Here is a 25,763-nt window from a genome sequence, read left to right as displayed (position 1 = left end):
GAGTTAAAAATGACCACACGTCAATGCCAATTGATGAAGGAGAAGACAGCTAAAAACAGGGACATCGAGAAAGGTCTATAAAATACACCATAGAGAAACAGAGGTCCAGAAATAAAAATTAAATGGCCTTCACCATATTGCTACAATGGATAAAAAGTAAAACACAGTTGACAGCCCACACGTCATTTGCTAAAATGACCGATAACTCAAGATGACAAACCCAAGCAGGAACGTAAACAGTTAAAAAATGGGCATTCCTTCAGGAAATGGTGGACAGTTAAAAGTTGGGTGCAGTGTGCACAAAGTGGTGGGGGAGCACCACTTAACAAATGGCGATGGCTAAAAAGGCAGTGCCCAATATGCAACCTAATTAAAATGATCTCCTCACAGTGGCAAGGCCAAGAGGAGGTCACATCCAAGTCATTGCGAGAGGATTAATAACCTGGACCTTCTAGAAGGAAATTTTCACTCTACAGCAGAGTGTGCGCTGATATGAAACTTCCTGGCAGATTAAAGCTGTGTGCCGGACCGAAACTCGAACTCGGGACCTTTGCCTTTCGCGGACAAGTGCTCTACCAACTGAGCTACCCAAGCACGACTCACGCCCCGTCCTCACAGCTTCACTTCTGCCAGTACCTCGTCTCCTACCTTCCAAACTTTACAGAAGCTCTCCTGGTTCGTATGGTGGCTTGATTCTCGCAATTTACCAACAACATTGTAAAGTGTGGCTTCAAGCGCACCATTCTGCAGTTGACCATCTCGTCAGTTTTTCCACCCATATCATGAATGGTTTTCTGCGAATATCCCAGACTGTGGCTGTGTTTTCTGATTTGAAGAAAGCCTACAAGACCTGTTGGAGGACTGGTATCCTCTGTACTCTCTACATTTGGGGCTTCCATGGCTACCTGCCTTGAGGAATTTTTAAAAGACTGCATTTTCAAGGTCAATGTGGGTTCTGGACACCAGGCAAAACGCTGTGATTCAGGGTTCCACGCTGAGCGTCATCCTCTCTGCTATCACCATTAACCATATAATGGCCTGTCTCCTGCTGGGCATCTCTGGCTCCCTTTTTGTTGATAATTTAGCCCTCTATTTTAGTTCTCCATGGACCTGTCTTATTGAGCAGTGTCTTCAGTGATGACTTTATTGTCTTTACTCATGGAGCATTGACAGTGGTTTTCGTTTTTCCACTGACAAAATCATTTGGTTTTTGGGAGCGCAATTGGTTTCTCCCACCATCTTCACATCTTGAGCCTGTTGCTCTTCCGTTCATTGAAACTATGAAATTCCTGGGACTCATGCTTGATAGGAAACTCTCTCAGTCCTTCCACATGTCTTACCTGGCAGCCACTGTACACGTCCCTCAGTGTTCTAAGTGTCCTCAATGGTACTTCCTGGGGTGCAGATCGAACTACCCTCCTCCGTCTGTTCTGGTCCCTTGTCTGTTCGAAACTGGGCTATGGGTGCTTTGTTTATGCATCTGCATGTCTGTCCCTCTTAAGCCATCTATGCCTCCTCCTTTGATGGCTCCTCTGATTGCCAGTATGGGGCACGTCCCTCTTCTCTGTTACTTCCTGGAGTTCGCTTTCGGCTCTTGCTCCAGCAGCTTAACTTCACGCTACCTGCAACTTTCCTGGTGGGCGTGAACCCTGCACCACCTAGTCTTTGCGTGGCGGCCCGTGTTCACCTTGGCCTTCACTCACCTTTTAAGGACTCGCTCTGTCACCTTTGGTTTCACGATCTTCACATGGAACTTTGCTGTAGTACCTTCGTGTACACTGATGGCTCTCGGACTGACCATGGTGTCGGGTGTGGCTTCATCATTGGCACTGACTTTTTTCAGTATCAGCTTCTGGCACACGGCTCAGTATTTACAGCAGAGCTCTTTGCCCCGTATCAGGCCACGGATTACATCCGGCGACACAGGCTTTTCAGTTGTGTCCTCTGCTCAGAATCTCTCAGCGCCCTTCAAAGCCTCTGTACGCTGTACACTGCCCAATCCTTAGTGCAACGTGTCCAGGAAAATTGTCACTTGTTCACTCGTGATGGAGCCACAGTGATGTTTATATGAGTTTCTGGTCATGTTAGTCTGCCAGGAAACAAGGCTGCCGACACTGCTGCCGAGTCTGCAGTCTCGTTCCTCAGCCCACTAGTTCCTATTATCCCTCCGATGATATCTGTGTTGCCGTCTGTCAGGAGGTGGTGTCATCTTGGAATCGCTGTTGGTCCTCCATTCATGGGAATAAGGTCCAGGTTGAAACTTCCTGGCAGATTAAAACTGTGTGCTGGACCGAGACTCGAACTCGGGACTTTTGCCGTTCGCGGGCAAGTGCTCTACCAACTGAGCTACCCAAGCACGACTCATGCCCCGTCCTCACAGCTTTACTTCTGCCAGTACCTCGCCTCCTACCTACTGGCAGAAGTAAAGCTGTGAGGACGGGGCGTGAGTCGTGCTTCGGTAGCTCAGTTGGTAGAGCACTTGCCCGCGAAAGGCAAAGGTCCCGAGTTCGAGTCTCGGTCCGGCACACAGTTTTAATCTGCCAGGATGTTTCATGGCAGCCCAAGGTGTTGGGGATAGCAATAGGGTCCACAATGACATCGTTTGCTACTGTCAGGCCAGAAATCGGGAAATTGAGCTTGGTCCCAGTGAGCCGTCAGAGCTTGGCCCACATGACAGAGGAGGGGGTGGAACTATTAAAAGAACTAGTGAATGAAATCCAGCTAACTTTTTTGCTATCCCGAAGAACATGATGACATGGTGCACGCACCTTTTTATAATGAAAGCAGTTTGTCATTGTAGGATGACGGTTAAAAATGTAGAGAGCACATCTCCGTGCACGAATTGCGTCACGGCATGCCTCAGTCCGCCGAGCGATGGGATACGGAGTGGTAAAGAGGAAGTGCAAGGAACAGAATGTCCTGCAGCGGTAAGGATAACGTTTGTTTGATATTGCACCTGGTCATCACAACTGGAGAGGAGTGAAACTGCCAGTCGGCCTTAGTAAGCTGACATTTGGGTGTGGACACAGGTGGGGTAGGAGTCAACAAAAGGATAGCACACGGGAAATGGTCACTTGAGAAGGTGTCAGAAAGAACGGAACACTCAAGACGATGGGCAAGGTGGGCAGTGCAGGATACGTCCAAATGGAAATTGGTGCACAAAGAGTCGGAAAGAAAAGTGAGTGCTCCTATGTTAAGGCAGAGCAGGTTAAGTTGATTAAGAAGTCAACCAAGAGGTTCTGACACGTTCTGGTAGAACCCCAAAGGGGATGGTGCACATTAAAGTCAATGAGCAGCAGAAATGGGGGAGGTAGCTGCCTAGTAAGCTGGAGGAAGTCTACCCTGGTGACATCAAATGACGGGGAGATACAAATGGTACATTGGGAAAAGGTCAAGTGGGGAAGGAAAAGGCAAACTGCAACAGCTTCAAGACGGGTAGTCAGGAAGGTGGGTTGACTATGAACGTAATTCCGTATGAGCAGCATGACTCCCCCATGAGATGGAATGCCGACCTCGGGGGCGGGGGGGGGGGGGGGGGGGGGGGGAGGTCAAAATGGTTCGGGAAGAAATGGAAAAGCCCAATTTGTTCATGAGGACACAATTTTGTTTCCTGAAGGTACAGTACAAACGGACACTGTGATTCTAAAACCAACCATAAATCCTATTTGTTGGATCGAAGGCCACAAACGTTATATTGGAGGAGAGTCATGATGAGGAAAAAATGAAGGGGTGTCACCTCGGCAGCTGACAAGAGCCAGCTGGCAAAGACTCACTGCTACAGGGCACAGAGGCAGGAGGATCCTGCTCCATGAGGTCCACAAAAGCATAGGCTTTCATGTGCAGTTGGCCTGCAGAGTCCAACGCAGAAAAATGGTCGGTGGTGTGCACTGGTGACGTGGAGGCCAGCCAGGCAAAGGTATCACATGGCGACACCACCGAAGAGGAGCTTTGAGTCTATGAAGGAGAAGACCGTTTGCCTTTGTTGGACTTCACTGAGCCTTTCTGGTTAGCAGAGGAAGACTCACGTGTTGGTTGGCTGGAGGGAGGCAGGAAGTCTTCACGGGAGTATTCCTTCTGTCCTTTCTGGCCTGCCAGTTGTGTAGCTGGTGACTTCACACCGTGAGACGAGAGTTTGATGGCTTGTTGCACAGCTGGACGAGGGGATGGCAATGCTACCGTGACACTGAACGATTTCGCAACCTCAGAGCTGAATTTGAAGTCACACGTCTGCTTGGCTGTGCCCTTCATGGAGCAATACATAGCAAGAACAGTACTGTAAGCGCAAATGGAAGAATGCAAGGTTTGTGACTAGCCAATAACTAGTGAGTGACCATGTAAGGAACTTTTTCCTTTACCCCGATCTCCTGGACAGTTTGCTCATCTAGATACACGGGACAATATCGAGAGGCGGCAGCATCATCGGCATTGCAGTTGATACAGTGCAGAGAAGGAAGCGGACAATCACCCTAGTGCGCATCCCTACCACAGGTTGCACATTTAGCCGGACGTCAACAAGACATTCGAGGCAGGAGGGGTTCGAAAGTTAACTGTCTTCTTTAAGAAAGAGGTTTATTACAATTGAGTGAGAAAGTAGGTGCTTGTAGAGCATGTCACGCTATTAGCATCTCCAAGAGGGAAGAATACAATACTCTGCAATCCAATGAATGATTGTCAGTAAACCTCCATCTCTGATTTTATCACTGTGGTTGTTTTGCAAGTTGCAAGTTGGAGAAAGTAATGTGTAACACAACTTTTCACAGAACATATGGTCTTGAAATTTCAACAGTAAATGACTTTATGGTGCATTAAGTTTCTCCTGTAACATCTATCAATAGAGGTCATTGAGCGCTTCTATAGCATTATCATTCAAACTAAACAATACCGTGACAAAAGACACCACTCTTCGTGGATATATGCGCTTTCTCTCTCTCTCTCTCTCTCTCTCCCCACTTCCTATTAATAAAACTTGGTAAGGGTCCCAGACTGGTGAGCAATACTCAGTAATCAATTAGAGAAGTGTGTTGTAAACCACCACTTTTTTGGATGGATTACATTTCCTCAAGATTCTTCCAAACAATCACAGCCAAGCGTATGCTTTTCCTAAAATTAATCTGATGTGGTCATTCCATTTTAGGTTACTCCTAGATACTTAACAGCAGTTACTATTTTCAGTGATTTGTCACCAACAGTTGTATTTCTTTACTTATTTAGGCTGGACATGTTATTTTCATTTACGTTCAGGGCAACTGCCACCCTGTAAAAATCATCAATCATCTGCAGGAATACCTGCAGGTATTCCTGTAACTTACTATAGTCTACTGGCATTTTTTCCTTCCTGCAGACACCTGCACTGTCTGTGATTAGCGTCATGGAGTTTCTAATGTTATCCATTTACTCATTCATATACAGGGTGTTACAAAAAGGTACAGCCAAACTTTCAGGAAACATTCCTCACACACAAAGAAAGAAAATATTTTATGTGGACATGCGTCCGGAAACGCTTACTTTCCATGTTAGAGCTCATCTTATTACTTCTCTTCAAATCACATTAATCATGGAATGGAAACACACAGCAACAGAATGTACCAGTGTGACTTCAAACACTTTGTTACAGGAAATGTTCAAAACGTCCTCCGTTAGCAAGGATACATGCATCCACCCTCCATCGCATGGAATCCCTGATGCACTGATGCAGCCCTGGAGAATGGCGTATTGTATCACAGCCGGCCATAATACGAGCACGAAGAGTCTCTACATTTGGTACCGGGGTTGCGTAGACAAGAGCTTTCAAATGCCCCCATAAATGAAAGTCAAGAGGGTTGACGTCAGGAGAGCGTGGAGGCCATGGAATTGGTCCGCCTCTACCAATCCATCGGTCACCGAATCTGTTGTTGAGAAGCGTACGAACACTTCGACTGAAATGTGCAGGAGCTCCATTGTGCATGAACCACATGTTGTGTCGTACTTGTAAAGACACATGTTCTAGCAGCACAGGTAGAGTATCCCGTATGAAATCATGATAACGTGCTCCATTGAGCGTAGGTGGAAGAACAAACTAAAATGGGCTCTAACATGGAAATTAAGCGTTTTCAGACACATGCCCACATAACATCTTTTCTTTCTTTGTGTGTGAGGAATGTTTCCTGAAAGTTTGGCCGTACCTTTTTGTAACACCCTGTATATACAGGGTGTTTCACAATTCATGTTACACACTTCTAGATGTTCGAGATGGGACTTAGTAGCTCATTTTACACAGAATCCCATGTCCAGAAACAGTTCGTTTCCATGATACAAGAAAAACAAGAGCTACTGAATCAAACACTAGATGTTTGTTACATAGTTCGCCTGTTATCATCGGATACCCACATTCACAAATGGCATTAAGACACAATGTCCACTTTTTCCATCTGCCTTGTTCTCATGCTTCCTGGAGATGTTTCAGCTGACATTAGGTGACTTGCACTGCAGTAACAGGATGCCTGAGTAAATGTTCGCAGAGTACACTGATATGTTGTTAATTTATGGTGAAACTTGCTGCAATGGAATATAAGCTCATCTGTACCATGAGTACAATCCAAATTGTATGACTCCATCTCATCCCATGTTAGCCAAAGTAGAACAATGGCTGCAGGAAAGTGGAAATTTAACAAGCAAAAGAAGAACTGTGGTGCTCCAAGAAAGCGGTGCATTGTAGTAATGGAAGAGGAAGTGCTTCATCAAGTGGAAGAGAACCCATCAACAAGCACTTAGGCCACTGTTTGTGACTTGCATGTGTCTCAATCATCTGCTGGCATGTTTTGCAAGAACAGCAACTCCACACATATCATCTCCACAAGGTACATGCCGTGCTCCCAGTGGATTTTGTGCCACATGTCAATTTCTGTACTTGGTTTCCACACCGCTGTGTGGATTTTCCTCAGTTTCCAAGGCAAAGTTTGTACACCGATAAAGCACATTTCAACAGGGAAAGTGTTCTGAACACTCGAAATAGCCACATTTGGGATTAAGAAAAACCCAAACCCACATGTATATGAAGATTTCGGCACACCTTCAGCATCAATGTCTGGGCAGGTATCTGCAATGGTCATGTGACTGGGCCATACATCCTTCCTCCCCACTTAACAAGTGTGATGTACTTGATATTCCTGCAACAAGTGCTCGCAGAATTTTTGGAAGATGTTCTATTGGACATTTCAGCATGAACTGTAATTCCAGCATGATGGCATGGCAGTACATTTTTCGGTTCACATCCAAAACCACCTGAACATTGTATACAGGGACAGGTGGAATGACTGAGGTGGACCACATGTTTGGCCACCAAGACTCCCAGATTTAATCCCTTGGTACTTTTTCTTGTGAGGTCACATGAAGAGTCTTGTTTATGCGACCCCTGTTTAATCTGAGGTGAGGAAGAACTGGTTGCACAGATTATGGCTGTGGCAGAAGTGATTAACCATACACTATGCATGTTGGGCAGAGTTTATGTGAACTTATTGCGCAGATACACTGTGCGCTCTGAACCTGGCGGTTGTCCTATCGAACAGCTGGTGTAAAATCACAGTGAATAAGAGTGAAATCTACACATCTTTTTTTCCTTGTAACATGGAAATTAACTGTTTCCAGACATGGTTTCCTAAGTGAAACTTGATTTATTAAGTCCCCTCTGCAACCTCTTAGAAGTGTGTAACATTAACTGTAAAAGAACCTGTATATTGTAAACCAAAAGAACTCTATCGTGCTTGTTTTGGGTATTCCTTAAATTCTTTACATCTGTTGAGCTGAGTTTCCCAGGACCTGTGTTTGTTGGATTAATGTTTATTTTTATAGAGAAGATTTTCTCATTGGTCAAAAATGTCATAATGTGAGAGCACATAATATATTCCATAATGTTATGACACATAGAGCTACACAGGGTATTTCGGTAAGAGCATGCAATAATGTAACAGGATATAGAGAATGGTCTGCTGAATAATTTAAGGTAGGGAATGTGGGACTGGAGAAGCCATGTTAGGGAGATATGGAAGGAAACTTGTCTACCATTTTGTCTAGCATTACTGTTTTCCAGCTTATTTACAACTAACATGCATACAAGTTTACATCTACTGTGCTGTTTATTTGCATGTACATTCTTTAGTTCCTACAAGGAGACAATGAGAATGAGCCTAATTACTAGGAAATCATGAGCCAGGTTTTGTTTACTTTACTTGTCCATCTCTGTTGTATCGTGTTTACGTTGTTCCATGCAGAACAACTATGACTCAATGACAGACCCATTCATTACTCTTTGCTACTCACAGAAAACTTACAATACAATACGATGGAGGAGTACCGGTACAGTTTCACAGAACTCACTGACATGCACCTTGCGCATGGGGAAGTATGTTGCGATGCTCTTGCTGCTGAAAGGCCGTACAGGATATGATTTCCTAACAGGCATTATCCATCTTGATAAGTGTTTATTTCTCTTGATCGATGGGGAGACTGGTTCATTGGAAAGAAGAAAAGAGGGACCTGGCAACATGAGGACCATTTACACTTGGGTCAATCCATTTCAAATCACCCAGACAATGTGGCTCAACACTTTGTATTTTTCTGAAATTTTTTATCATGTGTTTCCCATAGATTGTCACAAAACACTGCTGGAAAAAAAATCATAAGCGATACTTTTTTCTGTCAGACATTTTTAAATTGGCAGTTGGGCAAATTTTAATGGAAAATGAAGTTTGCAGAAAGTTTAATTGCCAAGTTATTTTAAAAGATATCAGAATAATTGAAAAACCAGTGGGTTTGGTACGAAATGAATTTCAGGTACACATTTTTAAAAAATTTTCTATCTTGTACGAGAATCAGTCAAACACTTTCTGCAAAGATTCGCAAAAAATGATTAATTGTTACTTTTTAAGACCATAAATTTTTATGAACGAAGAGAGAATCACTAATAATATGTTATTTCTGTGTATATTACTTACTTAATTAGCTGCAGTATAAGTTTTAGTCGTAAAAATGCACTCCTGTTTTTCTAGATCTTTTCAAAAATGGCCGGAAACCTTTTAACTTGAATTTTCACAGGTCAGTTGGGTCATTCCATGTCAGTTCAACCAGGGGCTCCAGCTCATAGACTCAGATTTGACTGAAATTCAGTACACTAATTCTACCATGTGTGGAACACTCGTGTACACAGTATTAGTTTCCCCTGCCAATTAGTTCCAGAATTATGACTTGTGAAAGAAGATGGTGTGACCCGGAGATTGCAACCCACATCTGGCAATCTATCTTCAGACCCAACTTCAGGTCTTAATAACTTTGGAACTTTTCTGCACAGTCCAGTGAAATTTTTACAACCCAGTAACATCCATTTAGAGAACACACTCCATGAATCAAAACACCAACAACATAATTCTGAGGGAAAATAAAAAATTCCAAAATGTGATTTTAAAAATGTAATACGTTAAAAGGTACATATTGTAGGCGCCCTCTATGCCAAATATAATTCACTCAAAAAGGGTATAAATTTTTTTGTGGTAAGCTTAATGTGGCCTAAACACACACAGAACTCATCATGCCCATATCAGTTACACAAACAAGAGTTACATGCACACAAAAATAAAAAAAATTTCAAAAATTACCTGAAAAACATGGATTTTCGAAGGGTGGTAGCACAATAGGGACAAGTAGTATCCAAGCCAAATTTCACACACTGCATAAGTAGACCATAATGATATATATCTAAAACTTTCAGCATGTTATTGCAAGACATTTGTGTACAATGGAAGTTGACAGATGTATTCGGTGATGTGGCCATTGTTCCACAACACAATTTTGTAAAAACATATCGTAAACTCTTCTGCCTCTTCTTATCCTCCCCCACAACTGTTTAATCACCAAGCAACAACATATCGACAGGTTAACACAACCTATCATTAATGTTTATTGCACCTTAACTGCTAAAAACCAGTTGATTGTGCTTCGAACAGAAGTTTTTGCAAGATTTTCCTATTAGTATAAAGAACATTCTGTAAAATTTCCACTTGTTTTCATTCAGTCCCTTTTTAGAAACTGAGCTGTGAAAATTGACATTAAAAGGTTTTTGGACATTTTTGAAAAGCTCTAGAAAAAACAGAAGTGCATTCTCAGGACTAAAACTTGTACTGCAGGTATTATGTAAGTAATCAACAAAGAAACAATGTATTATTAGTGAGTCTCCCTTCCTTCGTAAAAAAATTTCTGGTCTTGAAAAGCAAGAACTGATAAATTTTTTCCGATTCTTTACAGAAAGAGTTTGCCTGACTCTCTTACATGATAGAAAAATTAGAAAAATGTATGCCTGAAGTTCATTTCATGCTCAACACACTGGTTTTTGAATTATTCTGATATCTTTCAAAATTAACTTAGCAATTAAACTTTCCGCAAACCTCATTTTCCATCTTAAAATGTCTGCCAGAAAAAACTACGGCTTATAAAGTTTTTCAAGCAGTGTTTTGTGATTGTCTACATATACGGTACACATGATTTCTAAAAAATCAGGAAAATAAAAAATGTTAGCAACAAATTTTATTTATATTGGGTGATCTGAAATGGATTGACCCACACTCGACTTTGAAGAGGAGGTGCTGGAACGTGCAGTACTCGTTGTATTGCACGTGAAATGGGCACTGCACGTACTAGCCTGTGGCAAGTATTCTAAGAACAATATTTATACCCATATCACCCACAACGAGTCGATGCAATGTGACTGACTTCGCACCATGGGTCACATTGTGGCAAATTGTGCTCTTTACTGATGAGGTCTTATTTGATTGTGGTGGTATTTCGAACAGCAGGAATAGCTATGTTTGGCATGAGGAAAACCCTCATGCTGCATTAGAGCCACACCATCAAGTACATTTTGATGTGAACGTCTGGGCTGGCATTGTAGTTAACAATCTCACTGGGCCTTATCTTCTACTGGGCCATCTGAATGGCCACCTGTACTTGAGGTTTGTGCAAAAGAGTTCTACCTGAATTGTTGGACAATGCATCCTTCACTGTACATGCGACGATGTGGATACAACACGATAGTGCAATGCCTCACTTCAGTGTGGATGTTCGCACCCATCTCAATACTGTATTTCTTGGTCATTAGATTGGAAGGGGAGGCCCTATTCCACGGCCTGCAAGGTCACCTGACCTGAATCCTTTTAATTATTTCCTATAGGGATATCTTAAGTCATTTGTGTACAAGATCCCAGAGGATACGGAGATGGAATTAGTTGCCAGAATTGTAGCTGCCTGTGATGCAATTTTAAACACACCAGGGATATTTGTCAGGGTGCGTCAGAATCTTGTTTGCTGATGTCATGCTTGCATTGAGGCTGATGGCCATCAATTTCAGCACATTTTGTAAGATACAGTACACATGGTATGTGCATTGTGTCAATGATGCTATTTGAACTTAACTGTAACTAATATAAAGAAAAAAGTACACAGTAATGTGATTTTATTCCAATTATCTTCTTAAGCTGGCTTCTCTAACCCCAGGTTCCTACCTCAAACTGTTCAGTAGAACATCTTCTATGTTCTGTTAAATTTTTGCATGCTCTTTCAGAAACACCCTGCATAATTAAGTGCATCTGTCCAATGGCCTTTTCCAAAATGGTTAATGACACACACTTCTCTCCAACCACTTGGCACCCTCTGTTGCTCCAGAAACTATGACAGACTCCTGCTAGAAGGGAACCAAGTTCTTTTGCATGATCCCTGTAGAATCCTGCACATATCTGCTCCACATGTCTTTCGACTATCAAGCGATTTTAGTTGCTTTTTTATTTGAATATCTTCCATTGTGGCATTCATGAGATGATTGAAAGGAGGCAGCCTATTACCATCTTCCCTGGAGAAACTTTCAGAAGATCAAATTCATTATTTTGGCCTTCTATCTGTCATATTCTGCTTCACTGGTACATTATTTTGATCCACTGACAGACTCTGAGGACCAAAATTTCTTAGCAGTTTTGACTTAACAGTCAAATTTGTTATAAGTTGATAGTGCATCAAAAATACATAACATTTGTGTGGTTCTTGACATCTGCATGATCCTCAACCATGTGAAGCCAGCAGAACTAACTGCTTTGTTAGACACTGTTGATACATTATGATTACATTCTCCCTCAAGTCTCTCCAGGCTCTTCAAGCTCTGACCATAACTTTTTTTAAAAAAAAAAAAAAAAAAATCACTGTTGTATTCTGCCTTCATTGTGTTCCTTTCCACGAGAATCAAACATTCCAACACACCAACAGCAAGTAGGCAAAACTGGAAGCTTCCTTCTTCTGGTTATTTTTATATCTATCACTTACACTTAACTCTATCACAGCCCAATATCATTTACAAACATTTTGACTGAGATTCAGCAGCAGCTTTTACCTCAACTGATTAATGTATAACTTCACTTGTTCCACACTTGTGAAGGCACTCTTTCATGATGATATTTACAGAACATGATGTGTGACTGAATGAATACGTTAATCCAGAGTAGTGTCCAAGTAATGAAATAAAAGATTAAACCAAAAACAGTAGTTCAAAATTCCCATAGTTTGGTCTTTCATTCTGGTATACATATCTGTACCACATAACGACTTGTCATTACAAAACAACACTAAAATTACTTACTCATAGGATGATATATTGGCTTATTCAGACCACAAAGATATTTTTTGATCATCTGGGCAGATTCAAATGGGTTCTGCCATGTAGCATCAAAAACATGCCACACACGTGCAAATGTGGCCCACTGCTGTAAATGTAAGAAAAAAACCAGTTTATTCACCTTTAATTTTCTATTTGGACTGTATTTAAAAGTATTGTTTTCATTACCTTGGTGACTTTTTAAAATTTAGGTTGTATTATCAAGAAATAATGTTATGCCTAATGTTCTGTGTTCTGTAGTGGCAGATATTTACATAGTGTGTTCATTTAAAGGTGTTTAAAATTTTCCACATTTACTGTTTGGAAAAATATAAGTACTTTGAACATTTTACAGTTAGTGTTATAAAGATCTGTGAATGGTAATTAATAATTGGCTTTTGATTATGTGTACTGGAGCAGGAAAGGAAATTTAGAAGTTAACACCTATGACTGTTACTTTAAATCCGTCTTGATTGCAAATTTTTTATTATTCATATGACCGGTTTCGGTTCATTCAGAACCATCTTCAGATCTGTAAAAATAATTATACTAATTTACTATTTCACGAAAGCAAATCTTTTTCATCCTATCTTATCAACATCAAATGTACCAGAACGTACCTGATATTTAAGTTACAGGAGTAACCCGTCCAATTCAGCAACTTTCACATGCTACGTCACATAAAATTGGTTGGCAGAGTGCACGTCATTTATATTAATTATGACACTATTACCGACAGGTGGCGTCTGGTACATTTGTTACATTACATTTGCACATACTGTATTCAGTAGATCTTTTTTATATTAAAAATATTTAATTAAAATATGTAGATGTCAAAGCTAAAATCTGTACTTGTCAGGATTAAAAAACAGTAAAATTATCATTTTTATACGATCTAACAGGCATAGGGCGATTTATATATCTATGGTGCTGGTGTGAACTTGTTTTCTTCTACGGTCTGCTTCCGTGGTTCCCGCCACTTTGGTGTTGTGCCGCGGCCGCTCAGTCGTCTGCTGTCCATCGCCGCGGGCAAGAGGGCCGCACAGGAGGGCCCCGTCAACGACGCCTGGCGTTGCACGCGTCTTCCAGCTTCTCCACCGCGCACCATCTCTCATCCCCCGGCCTGGATCTCCATACGCAACAGTTGTCATCTTAGTAGGTCGTCATAAATGCTAAAATAGGCGTTATGATTGAATTCGCTTTGTTCGTTGAGGATTTTAGCATTTATGACGACCTACTAAGATGACAACTGTTGCGTATGGAGATCCAGGCCGGGGGATGAGAGATGGTGCGCGGTGGAGAAGCCGGAAGACGCGTGCAACGCCAGGCGTCGTTGACGGGGCCCTCCTGTGCGGCCCTCTTGCCCGCAGCGATGGACAGCAGACGACTGAGCGGCCGCGGCACAACACCAAAGTGGCGGGAACCACGGAAGCAGACCGTAGAAGAAAACAAGTTCACACCAGCACCATAGATATATAAATCGCCCTATGCCTGTTAGATCGTATAAAAATGATAATTTTACTGTTTTTTAATCCTGACAAGTACAGATTTTAGCTTTGACATCTACATATTTTAATTAAATATTTTTAATATAAAAAAGATCTACTGAATACAGTATGTGCAAATGTAATGTAACAAATGTACCAGACGCCACCTGTCGGTAATAGTGTCATAATTAATATAAATGACGTGCACTCTGCCAACCAATTTTATGTGACGTAGCATGTGAAAGTTGCTGAATTGGACGGGTTACTCCTGTAACTTAAATATCAGGTACGTTCTGGTACATTTGATGTTGATAAGATAGGATGAAAAAGATTTGCTTTCGTGAAATAGTAAATTAGTATAATTATTTTTACAGATCTGAAGATGGTTCTGAATGAACCGAAACCGGTCATATGAATAATAAAAAATTTGCAATCAAGACGGATTTAAAGTAACATAAAATCACTGATTGCTGTTATCCCATAAGACATTATGTCTGTTTTTGCAAAACCTATGACTGTGGTTAAAAATCCGAAAAACTAGAAGTTAACAAAGAAGTGAACATTGTCCATGAAAGCTTGCATTATACAAATACCTTTTATCATTACTATTACACTATGTTATACAGCTTCTAATTAGAAGAAAACTGTACACATCATCTTTCTCAAATATTTATAGGGAGAGAATCAAATATTAGTATTCTTAGAACACCAGTGAAGTACATAAAAAACCCATCATGGCTGAAAAGGAATAACCCATGTCAACTACCGCGAATACACATGTCAATGGAAAAATGTCTGAAGCCTTTTTATTTATGAGCTGAGAAGGAGATTAAAATATCTGTACTATAACCAACATCACATAACTACTGAAAGTAAAAGTCTTCTGACATGTTAGGCCATGTCATATTTCTATAACACAACGTTCTTTGAACCAACTCAAATTAATCAGCACAATACACAGTATTCATCATCTGGGTGATTTCCCCCCCCCCCCCCCCCCCCCCGCCCCCCATTTTTAAGAGTCACTGTTTCAAATAAATATACGCTGATGAAAAACAGCTGTTGCTAGACTTGCACTTCCACAAAGAGATCTGTGATGAGAAACTGTTTCATTTGGGGTCAACCAATGCTTCAATCCGTGACATAACAACAATGTGGTGTGTGACGTCAAAAATTGGAGATGTGTTTGAAAATTGACATGCAAGTATAGAGCACTCTGAAGGATGTGTCACTTGAGGTTGCACACTCTTGCAGTAAATATCAAGATCAGGAAAGTTACTGGGCTTGTTGTTATTTGCAAAAAGTTGCTGCTTGTGTTAGTTTTATGATGCATCCAGTACTACAGTTTAAGAGCCTTATTTTGACAGGCTAGATGCGTGATACACTAAGCACAGTAACTTTCAAAGAAAAGTGTGGTATATTGACAGCACATATTAAATGTAAAAAATGTGAAAACTATAGTGGCTCCTTCTCGTAGCAGTGATGGTTTTATGTGGTGCTGTTAAGAGGACAACTTGGAAAGATCATTTCGGTAGGGAGTCTGCTTCGAAAAAATAAGGGCAGGTGTACTAGCAATGTTGTTTATTTGACTATTCTCTTTCTTATTGCACATCTGAGTTGTATTGTGCCCATGAAACAAATGTCATCTTGATTGGTTGGCTATGGAAGAGTGAGACATTTTATATTTCTAAGTATTTCCCAATGGGTGTGGTTTATTTGGAAAGGAGTGTTTCTAATTTTTTTTTTTTTTTTTTTTTTTTTTTTTTTTTTTTTTTTTTTTTTTTTTTTTTTTTTTACACAATTTCAGTTTGCCTGGTATTTGGTGTAGGAAAATGAATATTGGGCACTGGCTGAAAGTTTATCGTTTTTAAGGGGCAGAGAGTATTCAATTTTTATGTTGCTGTCTGTCTACTGCCTGTTTTGTTTTTTGTTTTTCACTAGTCAAGGTCTTTTTTCTTTCTTTTTTTTTTTTTGATGACTGAGTTTTTTAAGTACTATTAAGATGGGTGATTCCATGAAAAGCAGTAACCATACGTTTATTTTATAAAAAATATTTGTGTGCTATAAACTGTGTTAAAGCATAATGAAATATATAATAGCAGTGTCCTACACAGAAATTTCCATTTTACCAGTTGGCAGCAATAGGTTAAAGATGGCTACCCATCAGCTAATTTGTGTATGCTGAATTAGTAAATCTTCACGTGGTACAACTTCATACCTGTGATGCGATACACAGAAAGTGGTTCTAGTTTCTGAAAATAGCAAGTATAAATATACTCAGCATGCATATTTTATTAACACATTTATAGCTTATAACCATATAATTTTGAGTTCAATTACACAAAATCAGCTGTCCTGCAACTGACAAAAATAACGTTACGATTCAACCTTCATCCCGGGAAAAATGTTCGAAATGAGGGTTGCTCTCTTTCGTAGGATAGGAGTGGAACTATTGACATATGACTGCTATGGTTCAATTATGTGTTCACTATAGTTATATATGTCTTAATTTCACTTTTGTCCCACACGTGACACCATACTCATATCAACATATGGAAAGGATACTAATTTTACTTAAATAATGCTATAAGAGTATGAATTTACTACTTTCTATCCATATTTAGCTTGAGCCACAGGCAAATAATTTAATTTAAGATATTCATAGGTCTAATTTGGTTTATATTTTGACAGAAACAGCATATCAACCAAAACAAATGTCCACAAGTGCAGCCAGGATGAGAAAAATGAGAAGTCATAACAAAGAAAAAATCCACAGATTTAGAAGAAAGAAAATAAAAGCAAACATTAAATTAAAAAACATTAAAAAGAATACCGATGTCCTCAGACATTCACCAAGGCTTTACCAAAACCTACCCGGGCACTTTCCACAACCCTTAGAAAAAGACAGCTCTACTTGAAGGACTGGCAAAGAAAACTGGCCAGGCTCTTGCACATGTAATGCACAAGAAAATGTCCACTTATTAAAATAAAGATTATTTCCAAATTGCCAAGTTCTTCTTCTGCATGATATTGTATACACATGTCCAGCGATGATAGACTGTATGTGTGATTGGAAAGAAACAAATTTTGCAGGAATATTATCTGAGAATGTTTTTACGAGAGGCCCTCCAGATCTGTATGGAAGAATGTATAGTCTGTCTGTAAACTCAAGAGCGAGCAGTGCTTCTGGTGGGGGAAGTGTCCTTTCCCGGAAGAATCCTGCCACTGGCCTACAGGGCCACCCAAAATCAGTTGCCCGTTACCTGTCTCGTGGTGTAGTTCGGCGTGCAGTGACATACGTCATTTCTGTTCATGGGATCTTAGTTGCCAGTGTCAGTCAGTTGGCTTTGTGTACTCACTGATATATTTCAGTACCCGAAAGTGATGGACAATCGCCCTGCATTGCAAGAAAATGTGCAGAATACGAAGAAGAGGAAGTATTTGCGGAGTAACAAGCGTTCGATCGTCTCTAACGTTATTACAGCGTGTGTTAAAGAGGCGACCCACAAAGAACTGTTGGCTAATATTACCAGTCCCAATCAAAGGACTGCAGTTAATGCAAACGTCAGCCTCGCCACAATAGGGCACATAAGGGAGGAACACGAAAACAAGGTGCATGGTTTACTGGAATCGCCGCGAATAAAAACTAATAATTTAGGGAGGAAACCCATCTTCATAGACAGTTTCACAAAATCAGTCATTCGACAAACAATGGAAACCAAAAAATAGTGCCCATATTACGGAAATTACTTCCCGCCATTAAACATTGGCAGAAAGATGTTTTACGCAAGACATTGCGTGAAATGGGATTTAACTGGAAATACTTTTCAGACATGTTTACAAAGACAGTGCGAATGGAACTAATACAACACACAAAATTATACATTTCTGGTTACTTTTTAAACACTCTTCGTGTTACAAGAATTTTTAAGTTTTAATGCAGCCGTTCAAAGAAAACTTCTGCCTTTTAGTAGAAACACAAAGTAAGAACAAGCTTTAAATTCTACAGATTAATTGCACTATATCTGGTTCGTCTTACGAATAGAGGAACAAACATTCACATGAATAGGCATTCGGTTCTATGTTTGCAGTAGAATCCTGACTTCCGTTCTTATGTTAATTACTTACTCTATAATGTTTTGTTTCGAAGAAGCTATTGTCTTTTGTTTCCCTTATACTCTTAACGCATTTGTCCAAAAATAAACGCAGCCAGGACGTATCTGTACACGGCATCACCACAGATTTAAAGCGCGTGCCGTGGCGGGGACTGTACTACGTTGTGAAACAGCCTGTAGAAGCGTCCTGTGACGTAGCAGGGTAGGCAGAGTGGGGACTCGCTCGCTCGCTCTTCAGTTTACTGACAGACTATAGCACAGATTTACATATAGGCTTTTCAAGTTTTGCTTCTTAGTATCATAGAATGTTCAACTTTTGAAGTGTATTCATCCAGGCCAATGCAAGTGTGAGATTCCTGAGAATTTCATTTTGAAGTTGAAGAGTTGGCAATATCACTTCAGTGATGACTCCTGGAATTTTCACTTGAGTGATACTGCTTTAAGTTCTAATTGTTGGCAAAATAAATGTTCCACATGCAGTTCCTGGAGTAAACTTGTGGCGTCGAGTGAGCCTGAAATGCAATAAAACGGGGAAAAGAAGATACTGGGAGGTCTCAGCTCCTCTGTAAGGAAGGGTATCTGGGAGAATTGTCTGAATGGCTCATAGAACAATTCTCTAAAATGCTGCATCACGTGAACATTAAAGGCATTCAGCATACAGACTCTGACAGGGATAAAAGAATACAAAGTGAGAAGGTAGGTTCTGCTATGTCATACTCTTGCGAGTATCAAAATGAGATTCAAGGTGCACGGTAATCTAGAAGAAATGTTCTTTTATTACTGCAGTTACATTCTACAAGGGAAAATGTAAAACTTATTTGATATCATATTTTCAAGTACTCCTCATAAGGACAAAGAAACAATATTTGTCTCTATGAATAAACTGTATGATACAATTTGCCAAATAAATTTGAAGCTGATTCTTAAGAGGTGGTAGTGAGGGCCCATCCTCAGAATTTAAAAAAAATGATTCACAGTTACACTTCTTGATTTTTTGTTTGCAAAGCATTCCAAGAAATTTACGTGGAAATATTTTGCCACTTCACATGGAAAAGGTGTTGCAGATAGAGTGGGTGGAAATGCAAAGCATCTTGTACGCCAGAAGAGCATGGCCCAAGGAATGGAAGCAACCATTGTTCAGTCTGCCAAGAATTTCTACAAACTTGCACCTGAAGTTTTCAAAAATACTACCATACTCTGTATGGATCAGGATATGTTAAGTTAAACACTGAACAAGAGAAACCTTGGAAAAACATTCCTGAAATTCCAGGAATATCACAGTCTCATGTGACTGAAATAGATGAAGAAGTAACAATTTGTACAAATAGTACCTTAGATGATGATGCAAGTTTCCCTTCCATGCACAATCAATATGACAATTGGTCTGTTGGAGATTGGGTAACTGAGTCATAAAATGGACAAAAATATCCTGGACAGATCCATAAAACTGACTCCGAGGGATCAACATAACAGTTATGCACAAAGCTGGCCCAGGTACCTTCAAATGGCCAGTTCTCCCTGACAGCATTTATTACAATGATATTGAAATTCTGAAGAAGATTACAATGCTACAAATTGTAAACAAGCATGGACATTACTGTTTTACAGAATACATTTAATTGCCACTGTTTTATATTATCTGCTTTCATTTCACATTAAACTGAACCTAACATCCTTAAAAAAATTTACTTTTAAATGTAGCTTTCTGTTTATGTTGGAATCTTTATTAAATAAATCTGTTAAGACAAGTGACATTGTTTTCAAAATGGCTCTGAGCACTATGGGACTTAACATCTATGGTCATCAGTCCCCTAGAACTTAGAACTAATTAAACCTAACTAACCTAAGGACAGCACACAACACCCAGCCATCACGAGGCAGAGAAAATCCCTGACCCCGCCGGGAATCAAACCCGGGAACCCGGGCGTGGGAAGCGAGAATGCTACCGCACGACCACGAGATGCGGGCAACATTGTTTTCAAAACTGTATTCTACAACTTCCTTCCTCGCTAGACAAGTTGCATAAGCAATACATATGTAGTCTTGAAATACAGTAAACATTTCATAACATTAATACTTGTTCCTTAGGTCATGAATATGATATTTCGCAATGATGTGGTGTGTGTCAGTTTAACGTAAGTTTTCTTTACAAAATACCTTTCTTCAGTTACTTCTTCACCTCTAAAAATTCGTTCTTCGAGTAGGAGTTGTCAGTCAGAAATTCTTTTAATTTGTTTTTAAATGTTGGTTGGCTATCACTCAGACTTTTAATGGTATTTGGCAAATGACCAAAGATTTTTGTGGCAGCATAATTCGCCTCTTTCTGTGCCAAAGTCAGATGTAACCCATAATAGTGAATATAATCCTTTAAGCTTGTGGTCTCGCGGTAGCGTTCTCGCTTCCCGGCGGGGTCAGGGATTTTCACCTGCCTCAAGATGACTGGGTGTTGTTGTGTCATCTTCATCATCATCATTCATCCCCATTACGGTCGGAGGAAGGCAATGGCAAACCACCTCCATCCACTACGACCTTGCCTAGTACGGCCGTGCGGGTCTCCCGCATCGTTCACCTACACTCTGTCAAGGAGTATGGGACTTCATCGTCATCATCATTATCATCATCATCATCATCATCATCAATCCTTTCTTCTGGTGTTGTACTAAGCACTTTACTATTAATTTTGAATTAGGTTGGGTTATTAATAATAAATTTCATAATTGGATTTGTGTGTTGCAAAGGTACTGTGAACATCCCAAGTTCCTTAAATAAATGTCTGCAAAGTGATCTTGGGTGGGCTACAGCATTTATTCTGACTACACACTTTTAGGCAATGAATACTTTTTCTCTTAATGATTAATTACCCCAAAATATGATGCCATAAGAAAGCAGTGAATGACAACAAGCATATTAAACTAATTTACTGATACGTTTATCACCAAAATTAGCAATAATCCTAATTGCATACGTAGCTGAACTAAGCCATTTCAGCAGATCATCAATGTGTTTTTTCCAATTCAATTTTTCATCAATGCACACACCCAGAAATTTTGAATATTCTGCCTTAGCAACAGACTTCTGCTCTGAGTCTGTACTTATCAATAGTGTTATGCCATTTACTGTACAGAATTGCATGTACTGTGTTTTCTCAAAATTTAGTGAGAGCCCATTTGCAGAGAACCACTTAATATTCCTACATACATCATTGACAATTTCCTTCACTGATTTTTGTTCGTTGGGTGTGATTACTACACTTATATTGCCAGCAAAAAGAAACTCACTTTGCATCTTCATGAATACAGAGTGGCAAATCATTAATATATATTAAGAACAAAAAGGGATCCAAGAGTGAATCCTGTGGGACACCATTCTTGATACCTCCCAGTTAGAGGACTGCTGATTTTTGCAGATTATCTGTACTATTAATTTCACCCTTGTACATTCTTCTAGTTAAATATGAATTAAAACATTTGTGCACTGCCCCACTTACACCACAATACTTAAGCTTATCTACAAGAATTTTGTGATTCACAGAGTCAAAAGCCTTTGACAGATCACAAAATATCACAATGGGTGATGTTAGGTTATTCAGAGCATTTAATATTTGATGTCCCTAAGCCTTTCTGAAAGCCAATATGTGTAGCTAATCTTGAACACATTGCTTTTTCAAGAATTTTGGATAAAGCTGTCAGAATTGAAATTGGGCAGTAGTTGTTAGTATCGACCTATTCCCTTTTTTTATGGAATAGGTTAACAATAACATATTTCAGTCTACCTGGGAAAATGCCCTGTTTCAATGAGCTACTACATATGTGGCAGAGTCTTACTTATTTGTTGAGAACAAGTTTTTAGTACTCTGCTGGAAATGCCATCAATTCCATGCAAGCTTTTACTTTTTAGTGAATTGATTGTTTTCCTAAATTCAGTAGCAGTGGTGGGTTGAAATTCAATTTTATCGAATTGCATAGGTATTGCCTCTTCCATATACTGCCTTACATTTTCTAATAAATTTCTGGGTCTTATTTTCTCTGTAACACTTAAAAAATGACTAGGCCTATTAAAAATGTTTTCTGCTTCTGACTCCTTGTTAACAAACCTTTCACTGAGTTTGATAGTAATTCCATCTTCCCGCGCTCTCAGCCACCCTGTTTCCCTTTTAGCAATATTCCAAATTGAGGTGCTAATCTCAAACATAATGCACATACTTCTGGACTTTTTAACAACTTTTCTTAATACAGTGCAGTAACTTTTATAATGTTACACTGTTTCTGGATATTACTCCTCCTAGCTATGAGACACATTTCCCTTTTCTGTCTACAAGATATTTTTATGCCCCCCCCCCCCCCCCCTTGTTTTTTTTTTCACACACACACACAATTATATTTCACTGTTTTCTTAGGAAAGCTGTTTTCAGATATACTCACAAAGGTATCATTAAATAGGTTAAATTTTAAATTAGCAAGAGGTTCCCTATACACCTCATCCCAGTCTAACTGTTGCAACCTTTCCCTAAAATTTGCAATTGTTAGTTGAATTCGCTATTTTTGGGGACTGTTTTGTGCATTATTGTATGGAGCTATGTCATGTACTGCAACTAGCTGTGGATCACGATCAGACAGACCATTCATAACAGGAAAAGAATTTATTTGATTAAATTTATCTTGATCTGTACAAACATTATCTATCAGTGTGCTGCTTTCCTGTACCACCCAGGTAGGAAAATCAATAACTGCCATCAAACTGAAAGAACCAAACAATACTTCAAGGTCAAACTTTCTATGGGACTCTTTCAGTCTACACTGAAATCCCCATAAACAATAATTTGCTTCCCCCTGTCTGACAGATACCAAACAAAGAATCAAAGTTTTCCAAAAATACATGAAAATTTCCCAATGGGTACCCATACATGGCTACAATTAAAAAAGTACCATTATTTAGTATCTCCAGTACCTGCCTGTCTGAGCTTGTCATTAATATTAATTTCATTAAACTGATCCTGTCACATAGCTGTGGCTTACCAGACATGTGTACACAGTCCTGCATGTGAGACCTCTGTCCCATAAGTAAGAGTTTTTTTTTTTTAAATTTCCAGGACTCACAAATTTTAGCAGTGCTTTGTCTATATGTGAAACACTCCACATTCTCAGCAAAACATGTCGTATTACAGGATTAGCAGAATTTTTGACTAAATCCTGACACGTGCAATTTGTATTTCATACAATGTCCTGCATATGCATCTATACAGAGCATTTATTCAAACTATGTAAAAGTACAAGCTGGCAATTTATTGCAAGAAAAATGGAAAATGTTCTGTACTTTGTATATGCAGTACTGTTTTGATACTTCTAACAGTCAGTAACACATAACAATGTTTTATGAACAAATAAATACTGTGTAACTGTCACACACGTGACAGCAGAATTCCTAAGATGAGATCAGTTTTTTTTTTAATTTTTGAACGTGTGAATCGATATGTGTTGCTGGGCATTGTGGATTTCATTTAAGCTTCATAAGCAAATTGAAGTTAACATATCTATGTTCATATTAACAACTTTTTGTGTTTATTTTAGTTATTTAAGTTAAGTGACTGTATAAATATCAACTTCTGTGTTTTTTTCACACCTGTGAATATTGCCATTTCATAAGTTCAGCTATGTAGGTGGAGTGAATCTATTGATACATACATGATCAATGAACAGACTGCAGTGGAATACTTGTTCCTGACAGCAATAAAAGTGAAATGGAGATGTATGTGCCTTGCAGCCACTAGTAAGTAGTCCATGGATGATGCAATCCTTGTTGGGCATTACAAGGAAACGAAATGATTGCAACTGGAAACAGGGTAAAACAATGCTGAAGTGTACAGTTGAAAACTGCAATGCACAAATGATAACACCTGCTCATGATTAACCCACCTGTGTGTCAATAGTAGACCTAATACTTGTTGCAACTTAAAAAACTGGAAATCTCTATTGATTCACGAAGTCCAAAACGCTAATTAAAAAAAAGGAAGGAAAATCGTGCTGGTCCCCAAATTTCTGAACTTAAGGAAGCCTGCTTAACACATTCTCAATTTTTATTTAGCGAACTACATGCTCGAGTTAGATTATTCAACCGTGTATGTGAAGAGAAGAATGTCAACTCATCAGAAAGGGATTCAGCATCAACTAAGCATTGGAGCCTTGTAACAAGACCACCCTTGTTCACAAAGGTTGACAGACAACTTCATAGATGGCACACACACGTTATTTGCAGACGATAAGGTAAACTATATAGCGGTGGAATTCTCAGATAACTTTTTAACAGAGGATACGGCGAAGAAATTAAATGACTGGTGTAGATAAGAGCAACTGACTATAAACTATTGTAACGTAGTGTATCTGTCGTATAGTTTTGGTTCAGGGCTCATTGTATATCGGCTTTTGTTGCATGAGGTAACCATGAATTCCACCGGAACTATCTGTCATACCTACATATAGATTTTGTTTTCGAAGAAGTTGACATAGAAAGGCTACTAGTGCTATAATATCTTTTAGTATATCAATAGAAATAACAGTTAAACAACAACTAACCTGCACTCTCTTATACACGCTCATATTTACAAATTGTATTTTAAAGGCAGAGTCATCTAATCTCCACTGTAATAGTGATGTACACTAGTTGGCAGCTACAAACGTTCAAAACGAAAATTCATAAACATGTTATATTTTTAATATAACCTTCATACGTAGCACGACGTCGGCAACCTATTGACACAATAGTAGCTGAAAATACAAGAATCCCTATGAGAAACAAATCATTTTTCACTTAAACTGAACATTACAAACAACGCCACAGGTAGACGCTTCCCACGAACTCAAGTTCCAAGTTGCAAACATCGATTTATTCGATTGTTTTAAATTTACTTATCTATGGATCAAGTGAGAGACGTAACTAAAATGAGTATGGTACAACTGGCGTTCGACTGAAATCGACAGATTAAATATAGCGCCGAACTTGACGCCCGATTCACACACGCAACCTATGCACACATTTACTGAGACGTCAAAGCGTGTGGCTTTGGTACCGAGACCTAGAGTTCACACATGACGCTACAATTGCTGCGCAGTAGTACAGCTTTCAACATAGCTTGAACTGATATCGTATGGGTTGCATTTACGTATTAGTGCAGGTTATGACACTAGACGTGTGACAAGAGTTAAATATAAGGAAGATGAAACCTAAATGTTCGAACCGAAAATATATTTCGTACAGGGATAAATCAGGGGTCACAAATGCATTTACAAGAGAAGTAACACTTACTTACTCCATGGCACTACGGTCCTCTGATGACCTTGGCCTCCTCAATCACAGATTTCCAGTCGTCTCGGTCTTCAGCACACGTGCTGGTACTGCTCTCGGCTTCCACCTCTTCCAGCCATCTCACACGTGGTCGTTCCCTCTTTCTTCTACCATCAGGAAGTTCCATCATCAGCTTCTTCGGAAGCCATTCTTCTGTCATCT

The 25,763-nt window shown here is 39.6% G+C and overlaps 1 protein-coding gene across 4 annotated transcripts in view; it reads right to left on the bottom strand.

The window, feature by feature from the left end:
* The window catches only part of LOC124798511 (39S ribosomal protein L13, mitochondrial-like), a 37,470-nt gene extending 12,245 nt beyond the window's left edge, over positions 1-25,225 (bottom strand). The window contains exons 1-3 of one of the 4 annotated variants that reach the window (XM_047261951.1): positions 25,088-25,225; positions 24,833-25,024; positions 12,647-12,770 (exon numbers count right to left, since the gene is read on the bottom strand). In XM_047261951.1, the coding sequence (XP_047117907.1) occupies positions 12,647-12,770; positions 24,833-24,856 (148 nt within the window). In that variant the 5' untranslated portion in view covers positions 24,857-25,024; positions 25,088-25,225. Of the gene's footprint in view, positions 1-12,646; positions 12,771-24,832; positions 25,025-25,083 lie in introns of all 4 variants that reach the window. The other 3 variants (XM_047261952.1, XM_047261953.1, XM_047261954.1) reach the window with 3 other exon arrangements.
* Positions 25,226-25,763: the final 538 nt, after the last annotated feature.

Source organism: Schistocerca piceifrons, chromosome 5 (assembly GCF_021461385.2).
Source record: "Schistocerca piceifrons isolate TAMUIC-IGC-003096 chromosome 5, iqSchPice1.1, whole genome shotgun sequence".
NCBI lineage: Eukaryota > Metazoa > Arthropoda > Insecta > Orthoptera > Acrididae > Schistocerca > Schistocerca piceifrons.
The sequence above is the reverse complement of the archived record's forward strand: the minus strand, read 5'-3'. Positions and strand labels throughout refer to the sequence as shown.